At 42.3% G+C, this 17,160-nt stretch overlaps 1 protein-coding gene across 2 annotated transcripts in view; it reads left to right on the forward strand.

The window, feature by feature from the left end:
• The window catches only part of Napg (NSF attachment protein gamma), a 20,697-nt gene extending 4,330 nt beyond the window's left edge, over positions 1-16,367 (forward strand). The window contains exons 3-12 of one of the 2 annotated variants that reach the window (XM_021214557.1): positions 777-861; positions 1,522-1,539; positions 2,176-2,206; positions 4,265-4,374; positions 4,498-4,564; positions 5,068-5,138; positions 10,206-10,284; positions 11,666-11,745; positions 12,354-12,483; positions 13,687-16,367. In XM_021214557.1, the coding sequence (XP_021070216.1) occupies positions 777-861; positions 1,522-1,539; positions 2,176-2,206; positions 4,265-4,374; positions 4,498-4,564; positions 5,068-5,138; positions 10,206-10,284; positions 11,666-11,745; positions 12,354-12,483; positions 13,687-13,830 (815 nt within the window). In that variant the 3' untranslated portion in view covers positions 13,831-16,367. The remainder of the gene's footprint in view (positions 1-776; positions 862-1,521; positions 1,540-2,175; positions 2,207-4,264; positions 4,375-4,497; positions 4,565-5,067; positions 5,139-10,205; positions 10,285-11,665; positions 11,746-12,353; positions 12,484-13,686) is intronic. The other variant, XM_029547145.1, reaches the window with a different exon arrangement.
• The last annotated feature ends 793 nt before the right edge of the window (positions 16,368-17,160 follow it).

Raw genomic sequence — 17,160 nt, forward strand, 5'->3', positions numbered from 1 at the left:
GAAGAGCAGTCGGGTGCTCTTACCCACTGAGCCATCTCACCAGCCCTCTTTTATTTTTCGAGACAGGGTTTCTCTGTATAGCCCTGACTGTCTTGGAACTCACTTTGTAGACCAGGCTGACCTCTAACTCAGAAATCCGCCTGCCTCTGGACAACCTTCTTCTTAAATGAGTATGGGTTCTACTTTTTCATAATCCACCTTTGGTAGATTTTCCAAATGTTACTATTTTCTCTCGAGCCATCCTGGTTGTTTGACCCCTGTGAGCCCTCCTTGTAAACCAGCCTGCAGTGTAGGTTAGCTCTTTGAACAGTGTAGATAACTAAATAGAGAAGCTTTGTGTCAAAAATGACTTGGTGCTTAGAGATTGCCCAGAGGGGAGATTTATTACAAGGCTAGTGTGTGTCAGTTGGGCTTCGTTTGTCAGTGGTGCAGAGAGCTGGACAGGAAGAAGCTCGGGAATACGGCTCTTCCTTGGGTGACCAGAGACCCCTGCTGTTTGGGAGCAGGTGCTAGAAGGAGCTCTTGGTGTTCAACGGAAGCTGCACCAATGTGATGCTAAAAATCATAAAACTTTCACAGGCTTTTACAAGTGTACTTAGAAAGATTGCAATTTGCTTTAGGTAAAAGTAATATTCCATGCCATTATGAAACCCCCTATCTGAAATCAATGTATTTTGTAATGTCTTACACAGAATGCTGATTTCGGTACTGATTCATCTTAGAGCTGTTAATGATGGAAATAGAAAGTCTATTTTTTTTTTCTTTTTCTGTTTCAGCTGTTGCTTTTAAAAATGCCAAACAATTTGAGCAAGCAAAAGATGCCTGCCTACGGGAAGCTGTTGCCCATGAAAATAACAGGGCGTATCTTTTTTAGCTTGAAAAAGAAATGGAACAACTAGGACATTGTGAGAACACCTTTTTCCTGTTAAAACTTTGTGTTTGAAGGAAAGTGCTTTTCAGTTAAAGAAGGATAACAGTGCATGTGCTTTAAAGCCAAGGGAATATTCAGTGAGGGACCCTGAGCACATTTGGTATGAACAGCCATGCTTATCTGTTTGCTTCTGGGTTGACAGGGATTTGACTTGAGATGAAGTGAGGGAGGTCTCCAGACCTATGCCGAAAAAGAAAGAGAAAGTATAGCTAGCTATTGGAAATGCATAAACTGTTTTGGAAAAAATAAATAAATTAGCCTTGCTTAGGGATTTGAAGATTTATAAGCATTCTAGAAAGACATGTTCTTGGTGTATCTTAAAGGCTCTCATTTATAAATGACCGTTTTATCTCACATGCAAGTCAGAGGCTGGGTAGTCATGTCCTTTGTCCTGTTGCTGGACAGCAGTTTAAAGTGCTGCACAGCGTGGTTCAGTGTCTCGGCTGTAGGAGCCGTCAGCAGCACTGAGGTGTCACGGCTCTGTCCTTCGAAAGCAGAAGGACCAGTGACACAGTTAACTGTCTTTAGAAGGTGAGCTCCAGAGACTGTTGACTTCTTTCCTTAATGCTGACATCGTCATGTCCATTCAGTCTTTTTCATGCTGCCAAGTAAGTATATTTCGCCCTTCTTATGTGTTTGCAGATGGTTTAAAAGTTGGGATTTTACTCTAGCCTGAGAATTTTTGCTCAAGCTATGCATTTTTAAATACTCACTTTAATATATAAATTATTAAATTTATAAATTTAATTAAAATAACTATTTTCATTTGCTTTCATCGTCAGCTGAACTTTAAAGGCCACATGTCTCCTAATTATAAGAAAGAGTTTTAAATTAAATTCTGCATAGTATTTTGCTTGTGAAAACATAGGTGACTTGGAAGTCACTTTTTCCCTGTACTGATGGTTGTTCAGTGCCTGTGGGACAGAAGGGAGCTTTCTCCTCTCATAGAGTTTGATTTATCTTAAAACTTAGACTTCTGTTTCTCTCTAACCTTCCTGAGACAGAGTTTATTTTGCTAAGTAAAATCAATTCACTGTTGGGTGCTCCTAAGGTATCATTGCTAAACAGTAAATAAATAAAATAAAAGCATGAAACTACACTGTAGCAGTGTGGGCCTGGAGTGGCACATTGTACTTGATGTCCCTTCTGTTGGTCACTTCCCTGCCTGCCATCTTTACCAGAAGGTTTCTCCCTCTTCCCTCACGAAGGTCTGTCTCATCAGGGAACTTGTGTTCTCTTTGCAGAGCTTATGAGCAAGCTGGCATGATGCTGAAGGTTAGTAATACTGTATCCAAGCAGCTGCAGAGGTAAAGTGAATAAGTGGGCTGTCAAGGTGGAGTTCATGTTGCAGTTGACAGGTTCCTCCACCATGTAGAGCGGGGGTGGGGGGGGGTGGGCGAGGGCTGTGGGAGTGGATGTGAGGCAAGGTTGAGGCATCCTGCCCAGGGTACCAGTGACTGGACCACAGTGAGCATCCTGGGGCTGCAGTTAGGAGGGAGTATTGAAAGCTCCATGTGAGATGTAGGGAGCTGGGAAGAGCAAGGCTGGGACCTGCAGCCAGCACAGAGGCTGCTGCTGAGGGGATCTGTGTGAGGTTTCCTGCATCTGAACCTGAGGGCATCTGGATGTGGTAAACATTTATAATGATATGTCTGTTTAAATTACTTGTTGGTTATGGAAAGGAAAATTCACGTTACCGTTATTTTTGGTTTTATAAATATCAGGCTGGAGTCAGTAGAGTTACAAACAAGCTAATGCTGCTCTACCGCATTCCTTTTCAGTGGAATAATGAAACATTTTGACTGATATGCCACATTTATGCTTCTTAATAGCAGGTTAGGGGTTACTATCTTGATGTAGTTGTAGTGAGATGGTGTGTGTGTGTGTGTGTGTGTGTGTGTGTGTGTGTGTGTGCATTCACACATGTGTATGGCTGCTGTGTAAGCCAGAGCTCAGCCCGAGGCTGACCAAGAGGGCCATCCACCTTGTTTTTTTGAGACAGTCTCTGGTCTGCTGCTTGCTGATTGGACTAGACTGGCTGACCAAGAGTTCCTGGTCTGCATCCAGCTCTAGCCCCTAGAGCCGAGATCGCAAGCACACGTGTGCTGGGCTTTTAGCTGTTGACTTTTAGGTCTAGATCTCAGGTGACACCTACTCTCTTCTGCTGTATGTCCTGTTCTTTTCCCTCCCCACTGTCTTATTAAAGGTGTGCTGTCTATTTAGTAAGTAAGTAGGTGACTTACAAAAAGAGGTAGATTTGTTAGCTTTATCCTGTCTGTTCTCTCAAATACCTTTCAGGGTCTACTGTTCAAGCCCTTGGGTTCTTTGATTGGACTTTGTTTTTTTTTTGTTTTATTTCATTTCATTTTGTTATTTTTTTAAATTCTTTTCTTCTTTTCTGCTAAGGTTGAGGGGTATTTCATCCCATGTGATAAACATAGTAACTTTATGTAGTAGCTTTAGTCTATACCTTGTCTCCATAACTAAACATTTTTTAAAATGTTTTGGCATTGGTAGAAGTGAGGCTGTCAGTTTATTAGAAACAAGCTAACATATTCTCAGCTGGGTGGGGCACTGACCTTTGTGTGTAAGAGTGGGCCCTGTAGATGACAGACCCTGCACCCTTGCAGCTAGCTCGCCAGTGGCTTCCCTTTTCAGGTCTTTCATTAAAATTGCTTTAGTTTTCGATTTGGAGAATCTAGGACCCCAGGATCCTGAGACTCACGTAGGGCTAGTGAGACACAGAATTTACTCTGTTGGTTGTAATCATCCCAGAAGAGATCTTCACGTTCCCGTTAAGTCAGAACATCAGGGAGTAGGCAAGGTGAGTGACACAGATCAGACACAGGCAGTGGAGAGATGCGGCTAGCTCTAGGAGGGGACATCCTTTACAGGGACAGCTCTGGCTTGGCCCTAGCTTATTTTTGTAACTGGAGTCTGAAGCCTGCTGTTAACTGCAGCTTATGGTAATTTTTTTAAGGAAGCTATGAAGCAGAACTTTTGTGAAATCATGTGATTTAGAAACATTTTGTTGTTAAATTAGCCTCACACTTATGATATAACTGTGAAGTCATCTCAATACGTTTGTTGCCATTCAATGTTTTTGATAGTATTATAAAAGTGAGGTAAGCTGGGTCATGGTGGCTCGTGACTAGAGGCTAAGGCAGGAGGATTGCTCTGAGTGCCAGGCTAGTTTTTTCTAGTGAGTCCCAAGTGATCTTGAACTAATGTAAGACCCTGTCTCAAAAATTAATGCGTGTGGGTAAAATTACTGAATTTCCAGTTTCCTAAGTTGAGACGTTTTCTGCCCTGTGCCGCATGCTTTTCCTGTAGGAGATGCAGAAACTGCCTGAGGCCGTGCAGCTGATCGAGAAAGCCAGCATGATGTACCTGGAGAATGGCACCCCAGATACAGCAGCCATGGCCCTGGAGCGGGCTGGAAAGTGAGCGCACACAGCAGTCGTTGGGTGCACTGGCTTTGCACGGGGTTCCTCTTTGCTTTGGTAAGGTCCTTGAGAAACGGGTTTCTTAATTCTCACACAAGCTGTGTTCTCTGTCTGATTCAGGCTCATAGAAAATATAGATCCAGAGAAGGCTGTACAGTTGTATCAGCAGACTGCGAATGTGTTTGAAGTAAGTTAGACTTTTCCTTGTTTCTTTAATTACTCAGAATATTTTTATCCATAATATATGGGAACAGACGTATGTAGTGGATGCGTCTTAAGGTTTTCTGTATCCACAGCCTAACTCTATTCCTTCTTTTTTGGGGGGTTGGGGGCAGTGGTTCTCAACTTGCTAGTTATTACACCTTCAGGGGTCTAACAACCCTTTGACAGAAGTCATGTGAGTCCATCAAAGAATATAGATATTTATGTCACAGTTCATTTATAACAGTAGCAAAATTACAATTAAGAAGTAGTAATGAAAATATTTTGTGGTTGGGGGTCACCACAACCTGAGAAACTGTATTAAAGAGTCACAGCATTAGGACGGGTGAGAGCCACTGCTCTAGAGGTTAGCGAATGGGCTAGAAGCTATGGTGCTACCATCCACGACCATTGCTTTGTGCAGTTGTTGTGGGATGTAAGAGTTCCACGTTAGCTATACTGATATTCCCTTTTCTTTGGTTCCTCCAGAATGAGGAGCGCCTCCGACAGGCAGTTGAACTCCTAGGAAAGGCCTCCAGACTGCTGGTACGAGGGCGGAGGTATGGCTTGGGAGCAGTATGTCTGTGGATCCATGTGTTTTGAGTCTACATTTGAACTTGTAAATAATCTTGGATATAGCTATTTGTCTACACTTGGACAACCAGTGGGAAAAATGATCTTCTAAGGAGTAGGCCATGAAATTAAAACCTGCTTTTCTATCATGAAAGAACAGTGAGTCATCTTCACCTATCATTGCCTAATGTTGTGGTTTTCTCTCAGAATAAGTCACAAAAACATCCTAAGTACCCACAAACAACAGCTTGTGATACTTGAATTATATCATTAAATGTGATTTTTAATATATATAAAAATATATATATTAAAATATATATATATATTATTTTAAGTGTTTATTCAATATATCTTGATCATTTTCCTCTGTTTCAGCTACTCCTAGAACCTCTCTACCTCTTTAACTACTGTCTTTATTTTTCTCTTATTCTTCCTTTCATTAAAAAAAAAAAACCAAAAAAAAACCAAACTAATATAAAAATAAACAAAGCCAAAATGGAACAAAACTACTGAGCCTGGGACCTGCCCTGGAGCATGGAGCATAGTTGATAGACCCAGTGGCATGCCAGGGAGAAAACTGATTTTCCCTTTACCAGTGGGTGCCTGTTGCAGATAGCTTCTTGGTTAGGGGTAGGAACCCAGACCCACTGACCCCTCTCAGTGCTGGGAACCTGTGCTGGGAACTAATAAAAAGACCTGCACTTTCCCACACTTAGGCCGTTCACTCTCGTCCCAGCGGCCTGGCTGGCCACACTCTGGCAGGCAATGGCCAACCTGTTTTTACAAACTCTTGGAGACTCTCTGGCCCAGAGCTCCCGAAATGTCTCCACCCAGCTTGCTAGGTTCTCACTGGCAGGTTGCTACCACTTCAGCCCCATGTTTCAAATCCCCTCACGGCCTTTGTGGTGCACATCTGGCAAACCCACGCTTTGCTGTACCTTTCTCTCTTGAACCTGAACAAGCTACCTTGTGAAGGAAAACGCAACACAAACTTAGTTCAGAAACAGTGAACACTCGTTCCTTGCAGTCTTCTACATGCAGCCATCCAGTGTGACCAGGACCATTCATTGACGATGCGGTCTTTTCGAGTGTGTAGTTTTGATTTCTATGGATCATATATTCATAGGTGTGTGGACTTATGTCTGGGTCTTTGATTTGATTCCATTAATCATCATGTCTGTTTTTATGCCAATGCCATGCTATTTTGATTACAGAAAATCTGCAGTTAGAGATTGGCAATGGTGATAACTCCAGCGTACTTTTACTATTCAGGGTGGTTTTTAGCTGTCCTGTGTTTATTGTGTTTCCATGCAAAGTTACAAATGGTTCTTTGAATTTCTCTGAAGAATTGTGTTAGAATTTTGATGGGGATTTCATGGAATCTGTTGATTGCTTTTGGTAGGACAGCTATTTTCATAAAATTAATCTTACTGGTACATGAGCATGGGAGGCCTTTCTATCTTCTGGTGTCTTCTTAAGTTTCTTCCTTCAATATCTTAAGGTTTTTACTATACAAATCTTTCACTTGCTTGGTTACAGTTGCCCCAAGATTGTGTGTGTGTGTGTGTGTGTGTGTGTGTGTGTGTTGAAAGATTTTGTTTCCCTTATTTCTTGCTCAGTATATTTATCATTTGTATATATACATTTATGTGTTAGAAAACAGTTATCTCCTGTTGAAGATTCCTAGTGGAGTTTTTGGGTGGTTTATGCACACTGTCTTATCATCTGCAGATAAACATACTTTGACTTCTTTCCTATTTGTATCCCCTGTTCTAGCTAAGATTGCAAGTATTATATTAAATATGTATGGAGAAATTGGACAACTTTGTTTTGTTCCTGACTGTAGTAGAAATGCTTTGAGTTTCTTTAGTTAAAGCCTTGTTGTAAGTTATCTTTATTGAGGTGTGTCCATTGTATCTCTGTGCTCTAGGACTTTTATTATGAAGGGATATTGGATTTTGTGGCAGGCCTTTTCTTCATCTAATGAGATGATCATACAGTTTTTGTCTTTCTACTTGCTTATATGGTGGATTACATTTATCGATCTGTATGTTGAGCCATCCCTGCATCTTTGGGATGAAGCCAACTTGACCTTTGAGGATAATCTTTTTCATATGTTCTTGGATTCAGTTTGCAAGTATTTTATTGAGAACTTTGGCATCTGTAGTCAAAAGTCTATAACTTTCTTTTGGGGTTGATGTCCTTTGTGTGGTTTGAGTATCTGGGTAAAAATGGCTTCATAAAAAGAACTAAGAAATGTTCCTTTAGTTTCTATTTTGTGAAATAATTTGACACATATTGGCATTAGTTCTTTGAAGGTCTTATAGAATTTTTTGTTGAATCCAACTGGCACTGGGATATTTTTAGTTGGGAAATATCTTTTTTTAATTAATTTATTTATGTACTTATTTTACACTCCATATTTTATCCCCCCAGCCCCTCCCTCCATCCACCCTCCTATTGCTCCACATCCCTTACCTCCTCCCCAACCTCCTGTCTCCACGTGGATGTCCTCACCCCCCACACCACCTGACCTCTAAACTCCCTGGGGCCTCCAGTCTCTTGAGGGTTAGGTGCATCATCTCTGAATGAACACAGACCGGACAGTCCTGAATCCTCTGCTGTATGTGTGTTGGGGACCTCATATCAGCTGGTGTGTGTGGCCTGTTTGGTGATCCAGTGTTTGAGAGATCTCTGGGCTCCAGATTAATTGAGACTGCTGGTCCTCCTACAGGATTGCCCTTCTCCTCATGTTCTTTTAGCCTTTCCCTAATTCAACAACAGGGGTCAGCTGCTTCTGTCCATTGGTTGGGTGCAACTATCTGCATCTGACTCTTTCAGCTGCTTGTTGGGTCTTTTGGAGGGCAGTCATGTTAGGTCCCTTTTTGTGAGCGCTCCATAGCCTCAGTAATAGTGTCAGGCCTTGGGACCTCCCCTTGAGCTGGATCTCTCTTTGGGCCTGTGGCTGGACCTTCTTTTCCTCCGGTTCCTCTCCATTTCCATCCCTGTAATTCTTTCAGACAGGAACAATATGGGTCAGAGTTGTGACTGGGATGCCAACCCCATCCCTCATTTTATGCCTTGTCTTCCTGCTGGAGGTAGCTCTATAGAGAAATTTCTTAATTACTGCTTCTAAAGCCCCTTCTGTCATCTCGATTTAACTTGGGTAGGTCACATGTATGATGCATTCATCCGTTTCTTTCAGCATTCCCAGTTTGGTGTAATAGAAAATTTTGAGTATATCCTCATGATTCTCTGAGTTTCCTGAATAGTATTGTTGTGATGTTGTCCTTTTCATGCCTAATTTTGTTCACTTTGATTGTCTGTTTCTGTCTTGGCTCGTTTGGCTAATGATTTGTTAGTCTTGTTGATTTTTCTCAAAGAACCAACTCTTCATTGCATTGATTGTTTTTCTTGGTATTTTTGTTGTTTGTATTTCATTGATTTCAACCCTGAATTTTATTTCTTCCTGTCTATTTTTTGAGGTATTATGTCTTGTTTTCCTAGAGCTATCAGATGATCATTAAGTTACTAATATGTCATCTCTAGTCTTTTGATGTAGGTATTTGTATTTAGTAATATGAACTTGCCCCTTAGAACTGTCTTCATTGTGTCCATAGATTTGGGTATGATGTGTTTTCACTTTCATTCAGTCCTTAAAAGTTTTTCTTTTTTTTTTTTTTCTTGATTTCTGTCTTGACCCAGTTTTTATTCAGTTTCCATGAGATTATATGCTTTTCACTTTTCTATTGTTATTGATATAGAACTTTAATCCATGATGGTCAGATATGTAGGATATTGTTTCAGTTTTCTTCTATCTGTTGAGATTTTCTGTGTGTCCTAAAATGTGGTCAGTTTTTGGAGAACATTCCATGAGCTACTGAGAAGAAAGTTAACTCTTTTAAGTGTAGGTAGAATGTTCTATAGATGTCTGCTCGGTCCATTCAATTCATGCCGTTCTCTAGGTACAGGGCTCCTGCTCAGATTTTATGTGGATAGCATGTCTATGGTGAGAGCTGGGTACTGACATCACCCACTGTCATTGTGTAAGGGTGTGTAAGGGTCTATCTGTGATTTCTAGCTATAGTAGTATTTCTTTTATGAACTTGGGTGCCCGTATGGTTTGTGTATTAAGTGTTTAGGATTGTAATATGCTGTTGGGTTTTCCCTCTGACTAGTATGTAGTGTCCTTCCCTATCTCTTTTCTTCTTACCAGTTTTGATTGGAAGTATATTTTGTCAGGTAATTAAAATGGCTATACTGCTTCATTCTTTGGTCCTTTGGTCCCTAAGGTGACATCTATTCTTAATGGTGAGGTCTGTTTCTTGGATGCGGCAGAAAGATGATGGAAGGAAAAGGGATGGGGGAATGGAGTGTTTGGATGCATGGTCTTTTTCTTTTTTATTCATCCTGCCATTAAATGGACCAGGAATGAATGTAAGAGGGTAGATAAGGTGGATGTTGAGTTCAAAGCTACAAAAGGGCTGCAATGGAGCCAAGAGGGTGAGGGTCCACAGCAGAGTGGTTGGGCACCTGGTGCTTCGTTGCCATGGACGGACAGACAGAAGCCTGGGGTGATGCAGTTCTGCAGAGCCATTTGTTGAGGTCGTTAGGAATGCCTTCATGAAGCCGGGCGTGGTGGCGCATGCCTTTAATCCCAGCACTTGGGAGGCAAAGGCAGGTGGATTTCTGAGTTCGAGGCCAGCCTGGTCTACAGAGTGAGTTCCAGGACAGCCAGGGCTACCCAGAGAAACCCTGTCTCGAAAAACCANAAAAAAAAAAAAAAAAAAAAAAAAAAAAAAGGAATGCCTTCATGAATGGTATTCTACCAAATGTAGACACTCCTTTTGCGCTTCACTTCCTTTACTCTGATGCGATGCCTTGGCGGGATCAGGCATTTGAGAGAAGCCTGATGAGCAGAGCCAGTGGCAGCACTGTTGTGAAGCAGTTGGCACACTCCTGTCCTCTCAAGTCCTGTGACACAGGGCAGCACATCGAAGACTTCGGCTGAGGGCTTCACTCCTGTCCTGCTGACATTTCTTTCTTGTCTTTAGGTTTGATGAAGCTGCACTGTCTATTCAGAAAGAAAAAAATATTTATAAGGAAATTGAGAACTACCCAACTTGTTATAAGGTATTCTTTTAAAATACCTAGTTTGGCTTTACTTTAGATAATTTTACACATTAGTATAAATATTTAAGCTAAGATTCTATGGGTATAGTCTTCTGCTTTTATAAAATAGTAATTTATGGTTTTGTTTCTGACCATGTCGGACCTAGCCTACCTTTCTTACAGTAATAGTACTCAACAAAAACAAAGATAATTCCCTCAAACTCTGGGCAGTGAATTAACATGAGTGACCTGTAGAGGGCGCTAAATGCTTGGAGAAGCCATCAGCGAGGGAGCCTGCATTCCTGGGAGTTTCTGTTTTCTCTTGTCCCTTACACCAAGAGATGCCCCTAGTCATGGCAGTAGGCAGGAGAGACTGTGACAAGCATTCCGAAGGAGACCTCCTCCCTGAAACTGGAGGAACGGGGGAGAGAACCTCTTCCCCCTCTCCCTCTCCCCTCTCCCTCCCCCTCACACTTGGCTTAGGTTGAGTTCTGGTCTCTGAGCTGCAGCCCTAGAGAACCAAGAGAACAGGAACAAATGCCAGGGAGGAGGGGCACTTGGGAGAAGGGAATCCCCATGTGTGTGCCTGGGACAGACCAAGGTAGGAGTGACTATTCTGAGAATTACAGTAAGACTGAAACCACAAAATCTCTGAACCTGTCTGAAATTTTGCAACAGACCAAAGATTGCAACAGAAGATGTGGCAGCATTTGTCTGTAGTCTTAGTCCTGCTAGGACAGGACTGTGAGTGTGAGGCCCGCCTGGGCTGCGCAGTTAGGACCTCTCTCAAGAACCATATATCACTGAGAAAAAGTAATATACACAACGAAAACATCACCAACAAAATAAACCACCTTCTGAAGAGCTGTGTTCCCAGTAGGCTCATATCCACCCATGCTGTCCTTGACCCTCTAAGCAGTGCTATTGTCTCTGTGTCCAGAGTTTCCTCTTCTGTCCTTTCCTGATGTCTCAACATCCCAAGCTGGACTCACAGAGTCAAGCTCTTCCCTGCTTTTATTCCCTCTTAACATTCCTTGAAGGTATTTGAAGGAAATTCTGTAAACTTACACTGGCTGCATTCTCAGGCTTTGAAGTTTAAAAGATTATCATTCGTCAGGCCAGTAACACCAGCATCAGCTGTTTCTGGTTAGAGCAGACAGGCTCAGGCCTGCCCCACCTTCAGGCTCCCCAAATCCCTGTGTTCTCTGTGCACCAATTATATCTGACATAGTATTCTAGGGTGTGTCCTCCCAGGTGTCCTTTAGAAGTTACTGTAGAACTGTATATGTTTCTCAAGTATGAGCCAGTGCTCTGATGTTAAATGCCATTTGTTTCAATACTCCAGGAAGGTGACTATAAAAATAGGCATCGGTTTACATCACAGCCTTCCCTCTCGTTTCAGAAGACAATTGCTCAGGTCTTAGTTCATCTACACAGAAATGACTACGTGGCTGCAGAGAGGTGCGTCAGGGAGAGCTACAGGTAAGGGCCGGCTGTTCTCACTGGCAATGTTGACATCCCTGTCTGTTGAATTAGCATCGCTACTTGGACAGATTTTGGTTTTAGCCATGAAACTTCCAGATCTTCCAAGAGGTAAGACTACCATTGCAGGGTTGTGTGATGTTTTGTTGTTGGGTCTTACCTTTGGTTTCCTGAAATGCTGAGGAAAGACCCTTCACTCTTGTGTGTGCTGAGCAAGCACTTAGAAGAGAGCCCCAACTCCAGCTCCCACTCAGGCGCACCTCAGCAGCCACAGTACCAGGGTTACAAGATGTCTTCTGCAGGGTCTCTGAGTGATTAGTTACTTTGTCATCTTGCAGTTTAACTGACAACAACAAAAGGGAATTGCTGTGTGGTGTGTTGCAAATCAGAGTGAGGCATTTCTATGGGGTCATTAATGAGGACTGGTAATTTGTAACTGTGTGAGTGCCTTGGGCACTATAGGGTTCCTAGTGGCATCCTTGGTCCCTGCCCACTGGTTACCAGCAGCAACCCCTGTACCAATCATGATGTCTGCCGATCTTTGCTGGGGGCAGTTGGCTCTGGCGAGTCCTAAGGAAGAACTGAAGTGTGGTTTGTGCTTGCCTTAGCATACCAGGGTTTAATGGCAGTGAAGACTGCGCAGCGCTGGAACAGCTCCTGGAGGGCTATGACCAGCAAGACCAAGACCAAGTATCCGAGGTCTGCAACTCGCCCCTTTTCAAATACATGGACAATGATGTAAGTAGGCCTTTGGGGTTAGCTTTCTTTCTCTTGAAGTAATTCCCCTATGGATTTGTAAGGTTTCTGTCTCTATACCTGTGTTTTCACATGACTTTTTGTATGCCTTTGAAAGAGTGTGTGTGTGTGTGTGTGTGTGTGTGTGTGTGTGTGTGTTTCCTAGTATATACAGTATCTTCCTCAGTGTTGCTGTTCACCTTGCTTAAGAACATGGTCTGAACTTGGAGCTCACTGATTTAGTGAGCTGGCTGGCTGGCTAGCTGTCAGGCCTTGGGGACCCTCCAGTCGCTGCCCCCCCCCCCCGCACCCACATGCTGGAAGTATAGTCTTCTGTCACTACATTTGCATTTTAAGTGCTGCTGGGATTGGGTTCAGATCTCTTAGGTTGTATAGCAGAGACTTGACCAACTTAGCCATTTCCACAGCCCATGCCCAGCGTAACAGTGTGGATTCCTCCTGCTTGGAAATCAGGCCTTTACTAAGTTCTCCTCCCTCCCGACTCCAAAGTCTGTGTATATTTTTTAATTTGTCCCTAGTTTACACTCCATCATTTACTCAGCACGTGGATTTCTTCATAACCCCTAGAAGCATTGCTAATTGAATATGTCCATAGTATCTCCAGGTCCCAAGTTAGGTACATAATTGATGCATCGTAACTGTCAGCAGACCACATCATGTGATGCCAGGGTATCTCTCTCCTGAGGATGGATGGTTAGGTTTGGTCGTTTAAAACTTGTATGTGTGACTCTGCATACTTCAGGTGTCGCAGTACATGTGGAGATAGGACCGCTTGTGGAGTTGCTTTTCCTTCCATCCTTCCATGGGTTCTGGGGATTGAATTCAGGTTGGCAAGCTAGTGTGGCAAGCACTTTTACCCACTGAGCCATCTTGCTGGCCTTGTGTGCACGCACATCTCTCTTTCTATGAAAGCTTTATTTTTATTTCTGTGTTATGACTGTTTGCCTGAATGCATGTGTACCACATGGAAGTCAGAGGAGAGTGGGGTCTTCTGGGGCTGGAGTTCAGGGGTTGTGAGTCACTCTGGGCTTGGGTACTGAACTTAGGGCCTCTGCCTTCTAGCCACTGAGCCATCTTTCCAGCCCCACCCCCAACCCCCATCATATTTTTAGCTAACTGATGCTAAGATGCTGTGTATCAGGATTCCACTCTTCCAGCCTTCATAACTTGTTGTATTGTTGACAGTACGCTAAGCTGGGCCTAAGCTTGGTGGTCCCAGGAGGAGGAATCAAGAAGAAGTCCCCAGCGACACCCCAGGCCAAGCCTGATGGTGCTGCCAGCACAGCTGCTGAAGAGGAGGAAGATGAGTACTCAGGAGGCCTGTGCTAGTATCCTGCCTACAGAGTTGAGGAGACAGGAATCCTGACACGCCATTTTTGTGGAATTAGGACTCATTTTGTGGGCATCTGCTTCACTGAAATTCTGATGTTGAATGTTAATATCTATGAAGTTTCAGTTTACCATTTCCCCAAACCAGCCGTTGTATCTATACCTGTGAAGCATTTTTCCCTTTCCATTGCAAGGAGAGAACACTGTCATATTTTAATAATTGATTTTAAAATCTATAGACCAAATTCTAGGTAAATTATATCATAAGCAAAGCAGGAGACAGGTACACTTATAGTCTTTTCTCTTGGGTTCTTATAATTTATTGTTAGATAATTTTCTTTGCATTTTATTTAATGTCACTTCTAAATGTGCTGGGGTTTTGGTAAAAAAAAATAATAATGTCAAACTGGTCTGGTTCTTTCCATGCTGTCACTTGGTGCCCACGCATGTCCCCACTAAGAGTGTCAGCAATGCCAAAAAGAGAGGCAGACAGCGGGTCCTCAGCAGATGCTCCTCCAGACTCATCATTAGATGTCTGACTGTGGAGATAGTGCATGGCCCCACCTTACTCTGCTGATGTGACCATTGATGGTCACAGAGCAAGCGGAAACGTGGTTGTTCCCTCACAGGCTGTTTTTATGCGTGTGGAGTATCAGACCCAGATTGGATGTGCTACTCAGTGACCTAGAAATGGCACTGTCAGCTCCTCCCATTCTCTCTGTCCACTTGCATTGTACCCGAGCCTTGCTGGCACCGTGGACCATGAAGAAGCAGAACAAAAACACATGAGAGACTCTTTTTCTAGGGATATAAAACATAAGAATAAACAACATACTTCAATGGAGTAGGGCCTTATCTCAAGGTGAAAAGGAAATTTATCCGTCATCATATTAGATACATTCAAATTGTTGAGTCTTTTCAGAAACAAGCTTTGGGCAAAAGCTTTATAATTTTTAGCTCAGTAGCCCTTGTGTGTGACTATAAAATATGGAAGGTAGCATATTAAAGTGCTGTTGTAAATGTCTTCAGCCCTCCCCAAAGTGTTGCTATTTCTTTTTTCTTAAGAACAAAAAGTACGACTGTTCAAACCTACTGGGCTCTTGACCAAAATAGGACTAGGTAAGACGATTTATATTTATCTAGAATGACAGGTAATGTTCCTGCCAGTCTAGTATGCATGCATTTCTTACCTCCAGAGTATTTTGGTTCGGAGTTAATAATTAAACATGAGTTATGCTAGATACTGCAAAAAATAAAAAGTTACCCAAGAGGGAAAAAACTGGTTTTGAGAGATACATTTGGACTGGGTTGCCAGTCTTTCATACCGCACAGTTCTCCCATGGCTATCTCCTAAAGTTAGTTTTGAAGCATTCCTCTTTTTGCCCAGTATGGCTAAGGCCCATTCATGCTTCGTGAACTGACGGAGTTGCAAGCAGCAGTGCCTGCTAGAGAGTGTGCTGACCGGAATATGACTGTCACCATGTTCCACCAGGAATAAAGTACACTTAGTCATGCTCGATTTCTGAGACCTAGGAAAAGCATTGCTACGGTACTGGTCCCCGTGTTGTGGGAATGCACCTACAGACTTGCATCCTCTGAGTGGCTGGGTGTCACTGAACAATCCCTTTGCAAGTTGCAGGTTGCAGGTCTGACAAAAAACACTAATACAAGGTTTATGCTTTCCCCTAAGTTACCTGCACCGTTCTTTTGGTCACCAGCTCATTCTCTTTAATTGCATTGAGATTATGAATAAAACTGTCTTCTAGATTTTTATTTAAAAAGGAAATTGGTATTTCCAAGATCAATGTTATGTTTACCTTTCAGTCCAACCAGAAATATTGGTGCTTGTTTAAGCAGATTAGCAGACTTTTAAAATATATTTGATGGTACTCAGAAGTTACATTAGACTGTTATGGCCAAGGTTATTCAATAAAACCATGTGGAGGGTCAGCTTTACTTCCATGTGGAAGGTCAGTTTTACTTGTATCCACCATAAACAAAACATCAGCTGTCAGTGCACTCTGAAGCAACAGTGAACTTGGTTTTAAACAGCAGGGGTATTTAGGCAGTGCCCACCTCCCACCACACCCATTAGGAACCAGCATGCAGGATTCAGAGCTCATTTTTTCCCTGTCAGGTTATACTGCGTGATGTCTCAGGAGCATTTGTCCCTCATGTGCACATTTTATTTTTCTACTTGTATTAAGTCTTCATTCTTGTGAGCTTCGTCAGAAATGGAAACCGTGGTCTTTACAGCAAGCAGCGCTCTAGCGCCCTCCCTAGGAAAGCCTGCATGGGTGTGCTCAGAATCTCCTAGTGTTTAGTGCTGTTCTGTAGTGAGTGAAGGCAGCCAGCAGAGCACATTTAATATATTGAATTTGTAAATATGCAGAGTATAGTATTTGTGTATGGAATCTGTGCATTATCATATTTTTTCAGCTTTTTGGTGAATAAAATATTAATATGTCATCAATGGAAATTAGATGATTGCTTCTGAAGTAAGATAATTATGGAAATAAAACCCAAGACTCTGTGAATGGTGTCAGGTTTATTTGCTTGTCCATCCTCTTCAGCGAAACATTCTCTTCATTCTTTACGATATTTTAGTTATCTTTTATAAGAACAACAGTATTTTCTCTGTCTTCATCTGTGGTTTTTGCTCTGTAGAAGCCAGGTCCCCTTGGGGAGTTAGCGTATGTTAGTTCGCCTTTTAAAATACAATCATTATGTCCTAGCATACGGCTATAAGGGCCGCTGCCTGGGGAAGTCGAAGAATAATGAACATATCCAAAAAGAGCTGCTCACAGGGTCAGGCGGGGTAGATGCAGAAGGCATTGCTTTGCAATTCGACGTAATTAGAGTAAGTTACCAATCAGGGTTCACCTGCAGTTAGTTAGATATTTGCTATACAGTCCCTGACTCCGTGAGGATATTGGTAATATACTTTGATCCAGAGAGATCCTTGGACTGTGGTTTTGTGCTCCTCAGGATTCAGTGACGTGCCCAGCTGCTTTTTGGTCACTAAAGCATTTGCAGTCCTGTTAAGTGGCTGAAAGGTAATGGGTGGCCATTGTTCTTATGTGGCTAGTACCAGTAAAAGGCCCAGCTGACTTTGATTTAATCATTTAAGGACATTATAATGTCTCTAAAGAAAAAATGAGGGAAATGTTTTTTTTTTTGTTTTAGATCAGGAAGCAATCCCCCCCTGACTGTGTTAGAATTCCTTACAGAGTTACATGTACAGATTTCATTTCATTTCCATAAAGCTTAAGATTCTTTTTTCTTTTTTCTTTCTTTCTTTCTTCCTTTTTTTTTTTTTTTTTTTTTTTT

This window comes from Mus pahari, chromosome 15, assembly GCF_900095145.1.
Source record: "Mus pahari chromosome 15, PAHARI_EIJ_v1.1, whole genome shotgun sequence".
Taxonomy (NCBI): domain Eukaryota; kingdom Metazoa; phylum Chordata; class Mammalia; order Rodentia; family Muridae; genus Mus; species Mus pahari.